This window comes from Littorina saxatilis, linkage group LG7 (assembly GCF_037325665.1).
Source record: "Littorina saxatilis isolate snail1 linkage group LG7, US_GU_Lsax_2.0, whole genome shotgun sequence".
In the NCBI taxonomy this organism is placed as follows: Eukaryota; Metazoa; Mollusca; class Gastropoda; order Littorinimorpha; family Littorinidae; genus Littorina; species Littorina saxatilis.
In genome coordinates, this window is record NC_090251.1 from 50607185 (window position 1) to 50620661 (window position 13477).

General features: G+C 44.4%; 1 protein-coding gene across 2 annotated transcripts in view; it reads right to left on the reverse strand.

Annotated features, from left to right (window-relative positions):
• Nucleotides 1-3801: 3801 nt before the first annotated feature.
• The window catches only part of LOC138971715 (uncharacterized), a 35517-nt gene continuing 25841 nt past the window's right edge, over nucleotides 3802-13477 (reverse strand). For both annotated transcript variants that reach the window (XM_070344498.1, XM_070344496.1), the window contains exons 7-12: nucleotides 11151-11289; nucleotides 10247-10301; nucleotides 8565-8810; nucleotides 7379-7567; nucleotides 6781-6911; nucleotides 3802-5745 (exon numbers count right to left, since the gene is read on the reverse strand). In XM_070344498.1, coding sequence (XP_070200599.1) covers nucleotides 5034-5745; nucleotides 6781-6911; nucleotides 7379-7567; nucleotides 8565-8810; nucleotides 10247-10301; nucleotides 11151-11289 — 1472 coding nt within the window. In that variant the 3' untranslated portion in view covers nucleotides 3802-5033. The remainder of the gene's footprint in view (nucleotides 5746-6780; nucleotides 6912-7378; nucleotides 7568-8564; nucleotides 8811-10246; nucleotides 10302-11150; nucleotides 11290-13477) is intronic.

Sequence of the window (13477 nt, forward strand, 5' to 3'; positions counted from 1 at the left end):
ATTGCAAAGCATTTTATTTTCAACGTACATTTTTCACAGCTGTATCACTCTATGATCCTCTATTCGTCAAGGAGCCAATCCCGATTGAAGGGAAGCAACAACACATTCAGACGAGATCCAATCAGAAGGCAAATTGCAAAAGTCTGCCAAACTTCATCCAATGGAAGGGCTTCGTGCAAAAGTTTTGAGTGCATTCAGTCAAATTCGAATTCGAAGATCAAAAATGGCGTGCAGCGGTACTGTCATCGAACTTCTGTTATATTTTGTGGATTCAAGCCAGACCAAAGCAGGCGGCGAGAATGCCTTCCTTGGTGGAAAGGTCAGGCTACGGGTCGGTTTTCCGAAGACGAAATATCAAGGTATGTTGATCTATGTTGCTCGATGATTTGACTGTTCTGAATGTAGGCAAAGATCTTGAAATTTGTTCAAGATCTTTGAGTTTGAGCCGTGAGATCATTGACATTGTCGACATTGCCACGTCCGGCTGTCACTCGCTCAGTGTGACCTCGACTGGCTCGAGATCGAGTCTGCGTGTAGCCAAAACCGAAACTAGAAATGTGTTTTTCATCCCAGCACCGTGGACACTCTTGGCATAGATTCTAATTGTCGCTTCTTTGCATTAAGCTTGGATTTATTTTAGCGCCTGTAAACTTTAATATCAACAATGGGTTAAATTCAGAAACAATGGCGGGGAGACGTGCCAGTTTGGGTCACTTGATCCTCATGTCAAAGACGATCAAAGTCATGTTCGTTGGGGATTTTGTCTACTTTTTTGGTGGCTACTTTTCCGGTAATTGCCGGAAATCCGATAAAGTCGTTTTCAAAATCCGGTAAAGTCAAATTTATTCCGGTGAAGTGTGAATATCGCGCAACGCGACCGGGCGCCGGTCTCAATGAAGCCAGCGCACAGTAGTGTTGTTTTCACCAGTTTGGAGGTGTGTTGAATGGTGGTGGGGGGAGGCTAAAATGGGATTTTTAACAAGATCACAACACTATTACAGCCCTGAAAATGATGCCCAGATTGCACAGATTTTAACCGTTTTTTTGAAAAAATGGCCGGGGGGGCCCCCCTAGTTGGCTTGCCTGCTTTGCAGGCTCAGACTCGCGCTTCTTTCAGGTAAAACCATTTTTGGCCTGTAGCATTCCTGTTTGTTTTTCAAGGCCATGAAACCAGGAGATGGTGTACCGGCCTCAAATTGTATGGCAAATTTGAAAATAAAGAACCCATCACACATACATGTACTTTAATTTCAATCCACCCAATAGTTTTTGAGAAAATGGGTTTACAAGATTTAGCTCTGGAAATGTGAAATTGTGCAAGTATATATTCATGTGTGTGAGTGAGGGTGTGGGAGTTGAATGTGTATGAGTGTAGAGAGAGAGAGAGAGAGAGAGAGAGAGAGAGAGAGAGAGAGAGAGAGAGAGAGAGAGAGAGAGAAAGAGAAAGAGAGAGAGAGAGAGAAAGAGAGAGAGAGAGAGAGAGAGAGAGAGAACAATGAAAACAACATTCTTGTTACTGATTACAAATCATGATATGTATTTCTATGTGTGTATGAAAGAGAATTAAAAAAATAATAATAAAAAAGTGCAACAGTTCTCACTTTGTGTTGAATAAACAATAGATCCAGAGGAGCGAATTACTGTGTGGTTGTGTTTACTTTGACACGTGCTTTCTGTACATGCAACTTTTACCGTGACCGTGATTTGCCACTGGTGTTCGTGATCGTGAAAACAAAAATCAAGGTAACTGTGATCGTGAAAGCTAAAATTTCTCTTCCTGTGATCGTGATGATACCCCCCCTTTGGGGCCCTCCGGGTGAGTAACGAGCCGGGAGAGTGACGATACGGGGGAGTAACGAGATGCTCCCCACACACACACACAGTCATGTCAATTAAGTAGCAATATTTACCTGGAAAGCCAAAAGAATACTGTAGTGTCAGGGAAGGTCGGTTCTCTGCAAGTAAGGTCGAACCTGTCCTGACCATCACCTCTTCATAACGGGAGCATCTCGTTACTCCCCCGGCTCGTTACTCCCCCGGCTTGTTTACTAACCCTAACCCTAATGGGGAGTAACGAGCCGGGGGAGTAACGAGCTGATCCCCTTCATAACAACCACCTGCCCCAACGACCATGCATTCCAAAGGATTCCCAACAGGATTCTCTCACAAAGGCTGAAGCTGAATAGTGCGGAAAATAGGCTCCTGTTTTACTCCAATCCTGCCTGCTTAGGATTTCTCGAAACAAGTATTCTCTGAATCAATTATTATAACATTTAATTTTCTAAACATTTTACAATAATTTCTGGTCATAAATTATTTTCGTTAAGTTTTCCTTTTGGTAAAAATTAGAGAGTGCATTGATCGACTTGCCTCTTATGCACCAGACTTGAAGAATTTCTTTCAGGAAATAAGTTTATCTTAGTAGTGTATTTTTGTTTGATTATGTTTTTTGAGCGTGTTTTTTTTAATCAAAAATCCGATTTGGTGCGGAAAGAACATTTTCCATCTTTATGTAAAATGAAAATTAAAGCCTTCTTATCTTATCTTAACATTCATGTACTAACTCATTTTCATCTTTGTTTTTGCGTTGCACATGTACCTGTGCCTGGAAAAGAATGTAAACATGTAGACAGTTTGCAATGCTCAGGTTCTGTCTGCAACTTGTGCTTATTGTGCTGCTGGTGATGTTAATCAGTTGCTTATCAACTGTTCACACACACACACCCACACACGCGCTCATGCATGCATGCACGCACACACACACACACACAGGGTGGGACAGAAAATGTAAGATAGGCAGGGAAAAAAAGAGAGCGAGAAACAGAGAACAACATTTATGGAGAGAAAATAAATTACAGTTGTACAAACTTAAAGGCACAATAAGCCTCCCGTAAACCATCAGAGATACTGTCAGGCTTTTACACACCCTTTCATTTACACACTCACCGCTTTGGAACATCCTAGGTGCCCTCTGTAAAGAGCGAGCAATTTTCAAAGAATTTATTTTTGCGTACTCCTGAGCCATCGTGAACCCGTGTGAACTAGAGCGGTGACAGTTGGCTGTTCAGAGGAACGGGCGCTAGGCACAACCATCGTCTGCTACAAAAAAGATGGTTTGCATGACACGTTTCCGGGCTTTTCTTTTTTCAAACTTTCAAAACTTCGAATTGTACTGATCTTGTTTTGATGAAATAAGAATTCTTTTGTTTTAAGAATGTTTGTGTAACAAGCTGTCAATTTATTATCTAGATTTTAAAAGTTAGTTCCAGCGCCAAAACGGCCAAAACGAGGCGCCTGATTGGTCGACCAGACAGTCCACAAAAATAAATTCTTTGAAAATTGCTCGCTCTTTACGTTGGGCACCTAGGATGTTCTCAAGCGGTGAGTGTTTAAACGAAAGGGTGTTGGTACTGTGTGTTTGTTTGTTTGCTTAATGCCCAGTCCACCACGAAGGGTGATATCAGGGCGGTGCTGCTTTGACATTTAACGTGCGCCACACACAAGACAGAAGTCGCAGCACAGGCTTCATGTCTCACCCAGTCACATTATTCTGACACCGGACCAACCAGTCCTAGCACTAACCCCATAATGCCAGACGCCAGGCGGAGCAGCCACTAGATTGCCAATTTGAAAGTCTTAGGTATGACCTGGCCGGGGTTTGAACCCACGACCTCCCGCTCACTGGGCGGATGCCTTACCACTAGGCCACCGTGTTGCGGTAGGTACTGTGTGTAAAAGCCTGACAGTATCTGTGATGGTTTACGGGAGGCTTACTGTGCCTTTAAACACTCAGAAAAAATCTACCTATCTGCAAAACTTTATTGCATGTCAAAAGAGGTACAAGATTCAATGTTCAGAATTATCACATCAAGAACATTATATTCAGCTGAAGGTGAGATAATACTTCTGTTTGGAAGGGGGGAGGGGGGGTAAGTTGGATTCATTACATTTGAGCTTGTGAAAATACAGCTCCATTCATACGACTTTAAATCAAGAAATTCAGGTTTTAAGTCAAGTGTTAACTCTCACCTTTGGACAGGAGGTAGTGAGGAAATAACTCTGAACGCACAAACACACTGGTGTTACTTTAACAACTTAATAACAGTCATAATTTTACTGCCAAGGTCACTAACCCTGGGATTGAGTTGACATACGCTTCATGCATATGTGACGCAATATAAAAACCCACTGGCTGCATATTTTCATTCCATCCTTCCTTTAACATATTGCACTGACACTTTTACTCTGCTCACTTTCATATCCTTCCAACAATGTACTACATTGACAATTTTACTCTGCTTGCTTTCATGCTATCTTTCACACAATGTATACTTAACTATCAATCAACAAAAAAAAGGCAAATGCATTCGTGTGCAAATCTTTGTGATGAGGTTGTTAAAAGTTAAAACCAGATTAAGAAATACCAAAGGGTACTTAATGAACAGTTTAATTTTGAACAAAACAAGAACAAAAATAATGGTATTGTTTCATTTTTAATTTATGAGACAAATAAAACAGATGGAAAAAAACCTTACTTTAGTATGCTTTGGATGCGATCTCTGGCACTGGCAAGCAGATGGTCAGATTTTTTATTTTTTTATTTTTTTATCTGTGACCATTGTCTTGACAGAGATGGTATCCAAAGCATACTAAGTCAGCCATGACTGTTCCCAATTTTTTCAACGATGCTTCCTGGTGAGAGTTTGTGTGATCTCTACTTGGTCTGCTTGCAATGTCATCTTTTAGTGTTTAAGTTTAACTCTTCACCTGTATCTGACGTTTCCACATTTCTGCTCAAACAGCAACCACAGGCTCAACATGGATGTGGAAAGGACACATTGCTTCACGTTTACAACTCTTGTAGTTGTACAGCAGTTTGTTGCCTTGTTGGGGTCTTTGCCAGATGCCAGTTCCGTAACTACTTTACAGCCCGGAGACAAGAGTGAGACAGCAGACAGTAGACCAGGCTGGCTTGGACCGACTGGCTCAATATCAACATCATCATCAGCAGTACTGACCTATGCATGAACCCATTACACAGTGTGGGTTTGGACATGCACCGACAGCTCTGGATTGCTGTCATAGCTTGCTTTGCAGTAACCACACTGGTACGGCTTGGTGAGGGAATGCATACCCATATGGGTATCCAGCTCCCCATTGGAACTGAACATGACAAAGCACAGTCCGCACTGGTAAGGTTTCTGCTCCTTCTCCATATGCAGGAAAGTGATGGTTGACTGTTTTGGGGCTGAAGAGGCAGGGGGCTGTTCACGTGAGGGAGCCATGAACACTTTCTGCTGACCCTGTGAGGGAGTCATGGCACTGTTCTGTTGACATTGCGAGGGGGTCATGACCCCGCTCTGCTGACATTGTGAGGGAGTCATGGAAACACTCTGCTGACATTGTGAGGAAGTCATGACCCTGCTCTGCTGACATTGTGAGGAAGTCATGACTCCACTCTGCTGACATTGTGAGGGAGTCATGGAAACACTCTGCTGACATTGTGAGGGAGTCATGACCCCGCTCTGCTGACATTGTGAGGAAGTCATGACTCCACTCTGCTGACATTGTGAGGAAGTCATGACTCCACTCTGCTGACATTGTGAGGGAGTCATGACCCTGCTCTGCTGACATTGTGAGGAAGTCATGACTCCACTCTGCTGACATTGTGAGGGAGTCATGGAAACACTCTGCTGACCCTGTGAAGATGATGACATGGTGTTGAGCAGTGACGTTGTCCTCACCCTGAAACCGAAACAAGCATAACAAGAAGGGCAAAGCCCATACGACTCACATGCTTTACACATTTTTCCTACCAAAATACATGTGACCTTGACCCAAGGTCAAGGTCATCCAAGGTCATGCAACACAAAGCTGTTAATTCAAGACATAGGAAGTACAATGGTGCTTATTGGCTCTTTCTACCATGAGATATGGTCACTTTTAGTGGTTCACTACCTTATTTTGGTCACATTTCATAAGGGTCAAAGTGACCTTGACCTTGATCATATGTGACCAAATGTGTCTCATGATGAAAGCATAACATGTGCCCCACATAATTTTTAAGTTTGAAACAGTTATCTTCCATAGTTCAGGGTCAAGGTCACTTCAAAATATGTATACAATCCAACTTTGAAGAGCTCCTGTGACCTTGACCTTGAAGCAAGGTAAACCAAACTGGTATCAAAAGATGGGGCTTACTTTGCCCTATATATCATATTTAGGTGAGGTATTGAATCTCAAAAACTTCAGAGAAAATGGGAAAAATGTGAAAAATAGCTGTTTTTTAGGCAACATTTATGGCCCCTGCGACCTTGACCTTGAAGCAAGGTCAAGATGCTATGTATGTTTTTTGGGGCCTTGTCATCATACACCATCTTGCCAAATTTGGTACTGATAGACTGAATAGTGTCCAAGAAATATCCAACGTTAAAGTTTTCCGGACGGACGGACGTCCGGACGACTCGGGTGAGTACATAGACTCACTTTTGCTTCGCATGTGAGTCAATAATGAGACAACATATCCGAGTAAACTGAAAACAAGTCTTTAGGACTGCTGGACAATGACATACACTTCGACAAATCTGCGACAATAAACAAACATCCAATCCTGGAAAGCTCAACATTTTATTTTGGAATCCACAACTCAATGTTCTCTGAAGGTTTAGCTGCTGACATTAATTTCCTGGAGAAAACAAAATATGCAGGTAACAATTTTGAGTAGCATGCTACTAAAGGAAGCTACTCAGTTGATCACATATTTGTGAAACAATCATTTACCTGTAAGGTTCTGCCCTCAAACGATTCATGGCACCACCCTTTCTGTCCATATTCCTCCGGTGAAAGGATTTGAGCCCTTCGGTAGCCCTCCTTTGGAAGCCATCTTGTGCACCATCCTGGTTCTCCTTCACCTTTTAGATTAAAATAAAGCACAACTCTGCATTAACAAGAAGTCCATAAGAAAATAATGTATGTGAACTACCTGAACTGCACAATGAGCACTGTCGATTTGAACCATGTTTAAAGGCACATTCCCGTGTAAGCAATGTGGCTCATCATCTGGCAAGGCTTTTATTTGGGATTCAAAATCTACTACCCGACTGCATTCTGTGCACGGGTGGCATTTGCTTATGAATTAATTCCTCATAATTATTATCAACATGGAATTCTACATTTCCGGTATAACGAAGTGTGACATCAACATGGCAACACACCTTCTGGTATAACAAAGTGCAACATCAACATGGAAACACACCTTCTGGTATAACAAAGTGCAACATCAACATGGAAACACACCTTCTGGTATAACAAAGTGCAACATCAACAAGGAAACACACCTTCTGGTATAACAAAGTGCAACATCAACATGGAAACACACCTTCTGGTACAACACATCCTGTGCCAGAAGGTCCACCCTGGCACGAACGTTCTCTTCCGACACGTGCTGAAGGGTCCCCAAAATCTCTGCAGTGTCTCTCATCTCTGCATCGCTGGCAGCATCTTCCAGTATCATCTCCGCATTCGTTGCAGCATCTTCCGTTTCCACATCATGAGCAGCCTCACTCACCTGCAGGGACCACAGAATAACAATTTTGGTAAAGCTTCAAGAATGTTTTCCTTTCGAGTAACAACAAGGTAAGACTTTTAAAGCTACAGAAATATCCCCTTCCATATGAATGTTTTCCTTACAAGTCACATCACATCAGAATAAGACTTTATTAGCTACAAAAACACCCTCTTACGTACAAATGTTTCCCTTACAAGTTACATCAGGATAAGACTATTAGCTACAAAAACATCCCCTTCCATACGGATATGTCCCTTACGAGTTAAATCAGGATAAGACTTTAACAGCTACAAAACATCCCCTTCCGCATGAAATAAAAATATGTCTTTATCCACTTGGATGAAAATCAAATGATACCAACCCTTTCTGTGTGCTAAGTGTACCAGTTACTGTCCAGATCACCAAAATTGACAAAAGTCTTGACAATTTAAAAATATACACTGACAAAGGAGTGCCACCAACCCTGAATAACTCTCTTCGTCAAAACACCTGTTAATGGTACAGTAGCATGGGTGACTGGTTTATGTGTTTTCGGTGAGTGGGTGAGGGGTTAACTCATTGTCTCCCAGGTACGGATATATCCGTACCCACTCATATGGCTCTATCTGACCTGGTACGGATATATATCTGTACACACAGTCACTTCAGTCGCTTCCTGTAACGTCGATCTAACGCCTGCATTCCAGCGTGTTCATCCACAGTTTCTGCACAGTTACTACAATTCTGAGTGATCTGCAACAGCACAGCTGGTCTCGGCTAAAAAAATGTTGTCAACATAGGAGGGGTAGAAAGTGTTAAGCAATATATAGCCGAATTCGCGATGTTGTGGAATTTCCATGTAAAGTACTGAATTAACCCTGTGGAAGAGATGTCATATACTGTCAGAAGAGCGACCGTTTGAGATTTACTCAGTGCTACCATGAACCCGAAGTGGCTAAATCAGGTTATTGCCTCTTTAACAACTGCAAGAGACACATAAAAAAAGAAAGGAACCAACATGTCTGGGGTGTCGTCCAAACATCAAGAAAAAAGGTGAACATTTCATTGACTCCTGTGGCTGCGTTCTGAGGGAGAAAGCCACATCATCCAGGAAGTTATCCCAGGACATGCCGCGCTGGGACACCAGCTTGTCCAATCTTGTCTTGACCGTCTGCTTGCTTTGCTTGTCAAGGCACTGGGGATCGTATTCCGAAGCAGCCGCGCAACAGATACCAAACGTGCTGCACACTTGTTCTTTGTTGAACTGTAAAGGATAAAAAAAGTAAAGTAAACATCCCAAAACTTCATGGACATATACAGCTCAAATTCAGTAAATTAATATTTTTAATTGTCTAGATGAGTTGTGAAAACGGTTGGCACACTGCAGACGTATCATTGCAGATGCTAGGATCAAGAGATGCAGAAATAGCATTAGGGGACAGGGGGCAGGAGACTGTCTTTGTCAATGAAGGCAAATTCTTAGATGGTCCACAGGAGCTTGTATCCAACCACCGGTCGATAATTATTTACTCCTGCATGCTTATTATTTACTGCTGCATGCTTACCCTTACTACTACTATTTAGTAAATAGTAGTAGTAAGGAGACTGTATGGAATAAGGAGTAAATAAATGGAATAAGGAGTAAATAATGATCGACTGGCGATTGGATACCAGCTCCTGTGGATGGTCAGAGTTTCTAATGAGGTTTCAGGGCTGGCACCAAACAAAAGTGAAAAACCAGAAAGGCCAGGATCCACGGCGACCAGGGGGTTTGGGGGGAACGCCCCCCAGAAGCTGAGGCTTTTTTTTTTTATCTTGTAGAGTCAAAGAACAGCCTCTCCTGGTACCAAAATGTACAGTATGCTAATAAATTATAAAACAAGAAGAGCAAACGCTCGATCGAGTCACTTTCGCAGTTCTGAATATTATATGAGGCATCAGATGGACAGGAAGAAATTGCTATTCACAACACAATGAGTCACGTTCACATAAAATTTGAGCCCGGTCACTTTTATAGTTTCCGAGAAAAGCCCAACGTTAAGTTGTGTGTTGCCGAACAGAAAAGGCTAGTTATCTCCCTTGTTTTTCTGATAACGTTCGTAAAAGGCTACAGATGTAAATACTTTGATGTAAAGAATAATCCTACAAAGTTTCAATCACATCCGATGAACTTTGTCAAAGATATAAAATGTCTAATTTTTCCTTTGACGCTGACCTGTGACCTTGAAAAAGGTCAAATGTCAACGAAACCATCGTTAAAGTGTAGAGGTCATTGGAGGTCACGACTAAACAAAATATGAGCCCGATCGCTTTGATAGTTTCCGAGAAAAGTCCAACGTTAAGGTGGTGTCTACGGACGGCCGGCCGGACGGCCGGCCGCCGGCCGGACAGACTAACACTGACCGATTACATAGAGTCACTTTTTCTCAAGTGACTCAATAATACACATTTTGCCTCCATCAACCATCGAACCTACAAAAAAAAATGTTTCGAGAACCGGAAAGGTGTTAGCCCTGAAATTTAGAACGACTGAATTAGTAGTCATGTTACACAAAAATAACCTGTTTACATTCAACCTATATAACCATCCAGCACAATGCTAAATCACTGTATTCATTATTACATTATGTATAAAAGTTACAGTCCTTTCTCAGCTTAAAACTACCTATGAATTCTTTGTAAAGTGAACAGAATCGTTACCTCATTCACAAACTTTCTGCCTTCGTCGGACAGTATGACTTTGGGAGCTCCCCACCTGAAAAAAACAACAACACATGAAACACTCAATGTTGACAATTTACGGAGACAATCAAACTGCATTATGATAAATGGCAAGTGAAATAATTTGATTCAACTGCCACAAAAATGGCAGAAAACATGCATGCCAAGCCATGCACAATACAAGACAGCAAAAAAATGCATGAGTGAAAGACAAATGCAGTATAAACGAGAGGCTCATGGCCAAGACAAGCTTAAAACCAGCGGTAACTCAGTAATCACAATACAGTGGAACCCCCCATTTAAGACCTCCAGACGGGCGCTGTGGCGGGGTGGTAAGACGTCGGCCTCTTAATCGGAAGGTCGAGGGTTCGAATCCCGGCCGCGGCCGCCTGGTGGGTTAAGTGTGGAGATTTTTCCGATCTCCCAGGTCAACTTATGTGCAGACCTGCTAGTGGCTTATCCCCCTTCGTGTGTACACGCAAGCACAAGACCAAGTGCGCACGGAAAAGATCCTGTAATCCATGTCAGAGTTCGGTGGGTTATAGAAACACGAAAATACCCAGCATGCTTCCTCCGAAAGCGGCGTATGGCTGCCTGAATGGCGGGGTAAAAACGGTCATACACGTAAAATTCCACTCGTGCAAAAACACGAGTGTACGTGGGAGTTTCAGCCCACGAACGCAGAAGAAGAAGACGTCCAAAAATCTAAGAAAAATCGGGGGTCTTAAAATGGGGGTACATTTTCAGAGGTAATAAACAAAAAATCTGAGAAAACAGGGTCTTACAAAGGAGGAAGTCTTAACTTGGGCGGTCTTAAAAGGGAGGTTCAACTGTATGTGCAAAAACATTGATGATGCAACTTTGTTTTGTCTTTTCTACTTACCGAGTGACAAACTTCTTGATGGCTCTACAGACTTCCGTTACTTGCTTGGTAGCCAGCGGGAATAAGTCGACCCACTTGGTGTAGTAATCAGTCATGGTCAGTACGTACTGGTGCCTTAGGTCCGTCAACATGAATGGTCCTAGAAAAGGTAAAAAAATAACTTGTTAGTCAAGGTGCCTATGAATGAAAATCGAAAATTTGATTAATATACTTACCCGAGTCACATATTTAGCATTGACGCAGTCGAGATGCTAGGTGCCTGAAAAAACGCTATCCCGTCTATAGTCTAAGGGAAGCAACCCAAGCTAAAAAAGTAGCAAGCTTGCTACCCTGGGTTGCCTCCCGTAGCGTATCACGCCACAGATCTCGTACCCAGTACGAGACACCCTCATTCGACTTCTAGAATACAAAGAAACTAAAAGCGGGGAAGGTGGGAGGGAATTACCTATGTGACTCGGGTAAGTATATTAATCAAATGAAAATTTAATTAAAAATTTTCGATTAAATTACATATTCTTACTCCGAGTCACATATTTAGCAGATAACTCCAACAAGGTGGTGGGTAAGAAGAAAAATTTCAAACTCACCGTTATGATCTGGAGAGGCATTGCCCCGCTGCCACCAGTGCAGGGAGGGTCCGTGAGCCATCACGGCAGACCGCGGCGATGTCTCTCAAGTAGAACGAGATAAAGACGTCGTCCGAACGCCAGTATGCTGTGCGCAGAACATCGTCGAGTCTTCGAGACCTCAAAACGGCCAAAGAAGACGCCCATGCCCGGGACTCGTGCATTCTAGCTGACTCGAGAGGGAAGGCAGGCTGAGCCCCCCCCCTTTTGTGCCAGACTCCACACATAGGCTTGTTTTATGAGAGCTGACACCCACCTGGCCAAGGTAGTCCTCGTAATATCTCTTTCCATAGATGTATTCAAGGAGATAAATAGGAGCTTCTGCGAGCTCGACCTGATGGGCTGAGTACGAGCTAAATAGGCCTCCAGGGCCCGAACCGGGCAATTGACCATGTCTGGGTCATCCTGCGCCACAATATGGGACAGAGGCCTCACAAGGACACAGGGAGAAGGCTGATCCGGTGTCTGATTCTTGGCCAGAAAGGCCTCCCGGAAATGCAAAGACAAGGAGCCGTCGCGCTCTCGGCCAATGTCCTGCGGACTGCCTGAAAGAGCGTGGATCTCGCTACCTCTGCGGGCCGAAGCCAGAAGTAGCAAGAACAGAGCCTTACGAGTAAGGTTCGCGAGGCTAGAGCCCTCCAGAGGCTCGAAGTCCGCCGAGCGCAAGAACTCAAGGACAAGGAAAAGATCCCACTTGGGCAGAGAAGAGCGCTTGACGTCCTGCAAAGACGCGCCCTTAATAACCCCAGCGACAACCCCGCTAACATTGATGGTATGACCAATCTGTTTAAGAGTCGAGGCAATGGCCGACCTGCGAACCTTCAAAGAGGAGGACGAAGCCCCCTGGGAAGACCAATCCGCTAAGTGATTGGCGACGTGCATAGTACGAGGGGCCACCGGGTTCAGCCCATGAGCCTGACACCAGGTGACCCAGGCACGCCAAAGTGACGAATACACTGAGGAGGTGGAGGCCCTATGTGAGCGCTGCACCAACTCCAAAGTGCGGTCGGAAGCTCCAGACCGCCTCAGAGCGGACCTCACAGTCTCCACACGTGATGATTGAGAGACTGCGGGTGCCCGTGAGGAACTCCGGTGCGAGGCTGAACGAGTTCGCCTGGTACCAGAGCGAGAGGAATTGGAGGGCCGCGTGCGAGTCTCAGAAGGTCCGGAAACCAGGGCTGAGACGGCCACAGAGGGGTGACCAGAAGCAGAGACGGCCTCTCCAATTCCGCCTTCCTGAGGACTTGGCTGAGAAGCTGGAAGGGCGGGAAGGCGTAAGCCTCCAGCCCTGTCCAGGGGATGTCCAAGGCGTTGGTCGCCCACGCTTCCGGATCGGGGAAGGGGGAGACAAACACCGGAAGGCGCCTGGAGAATCTGGTGGCGAAGAGATCCACCACAGGCTTCGGGGCCACAGCCCAAAGGCGGAGAAGGGCACCATGCGTGATGGTCCATTCTGCCTGCAACACCTCGTCGGAGCGGCTGAGCGCATCCGCCAGTGTGTTGAGACTCCCTGGCAGGTAACGCGCTGAGAGAGAGATCCCCCGCTGGGAGCACCAGGTGAGGATCTCGCACGTTCTGCGGGAGAGAGTGGGGGACCGCGAGCCTCCCTGCTTGTTCACATAGGCAGCCACTGTCGTATTGTCTGTGAACAGACGCACGCGCTTGGCCGCCAGGGAAGGGAGGAACGCGACTAGAGCAAGA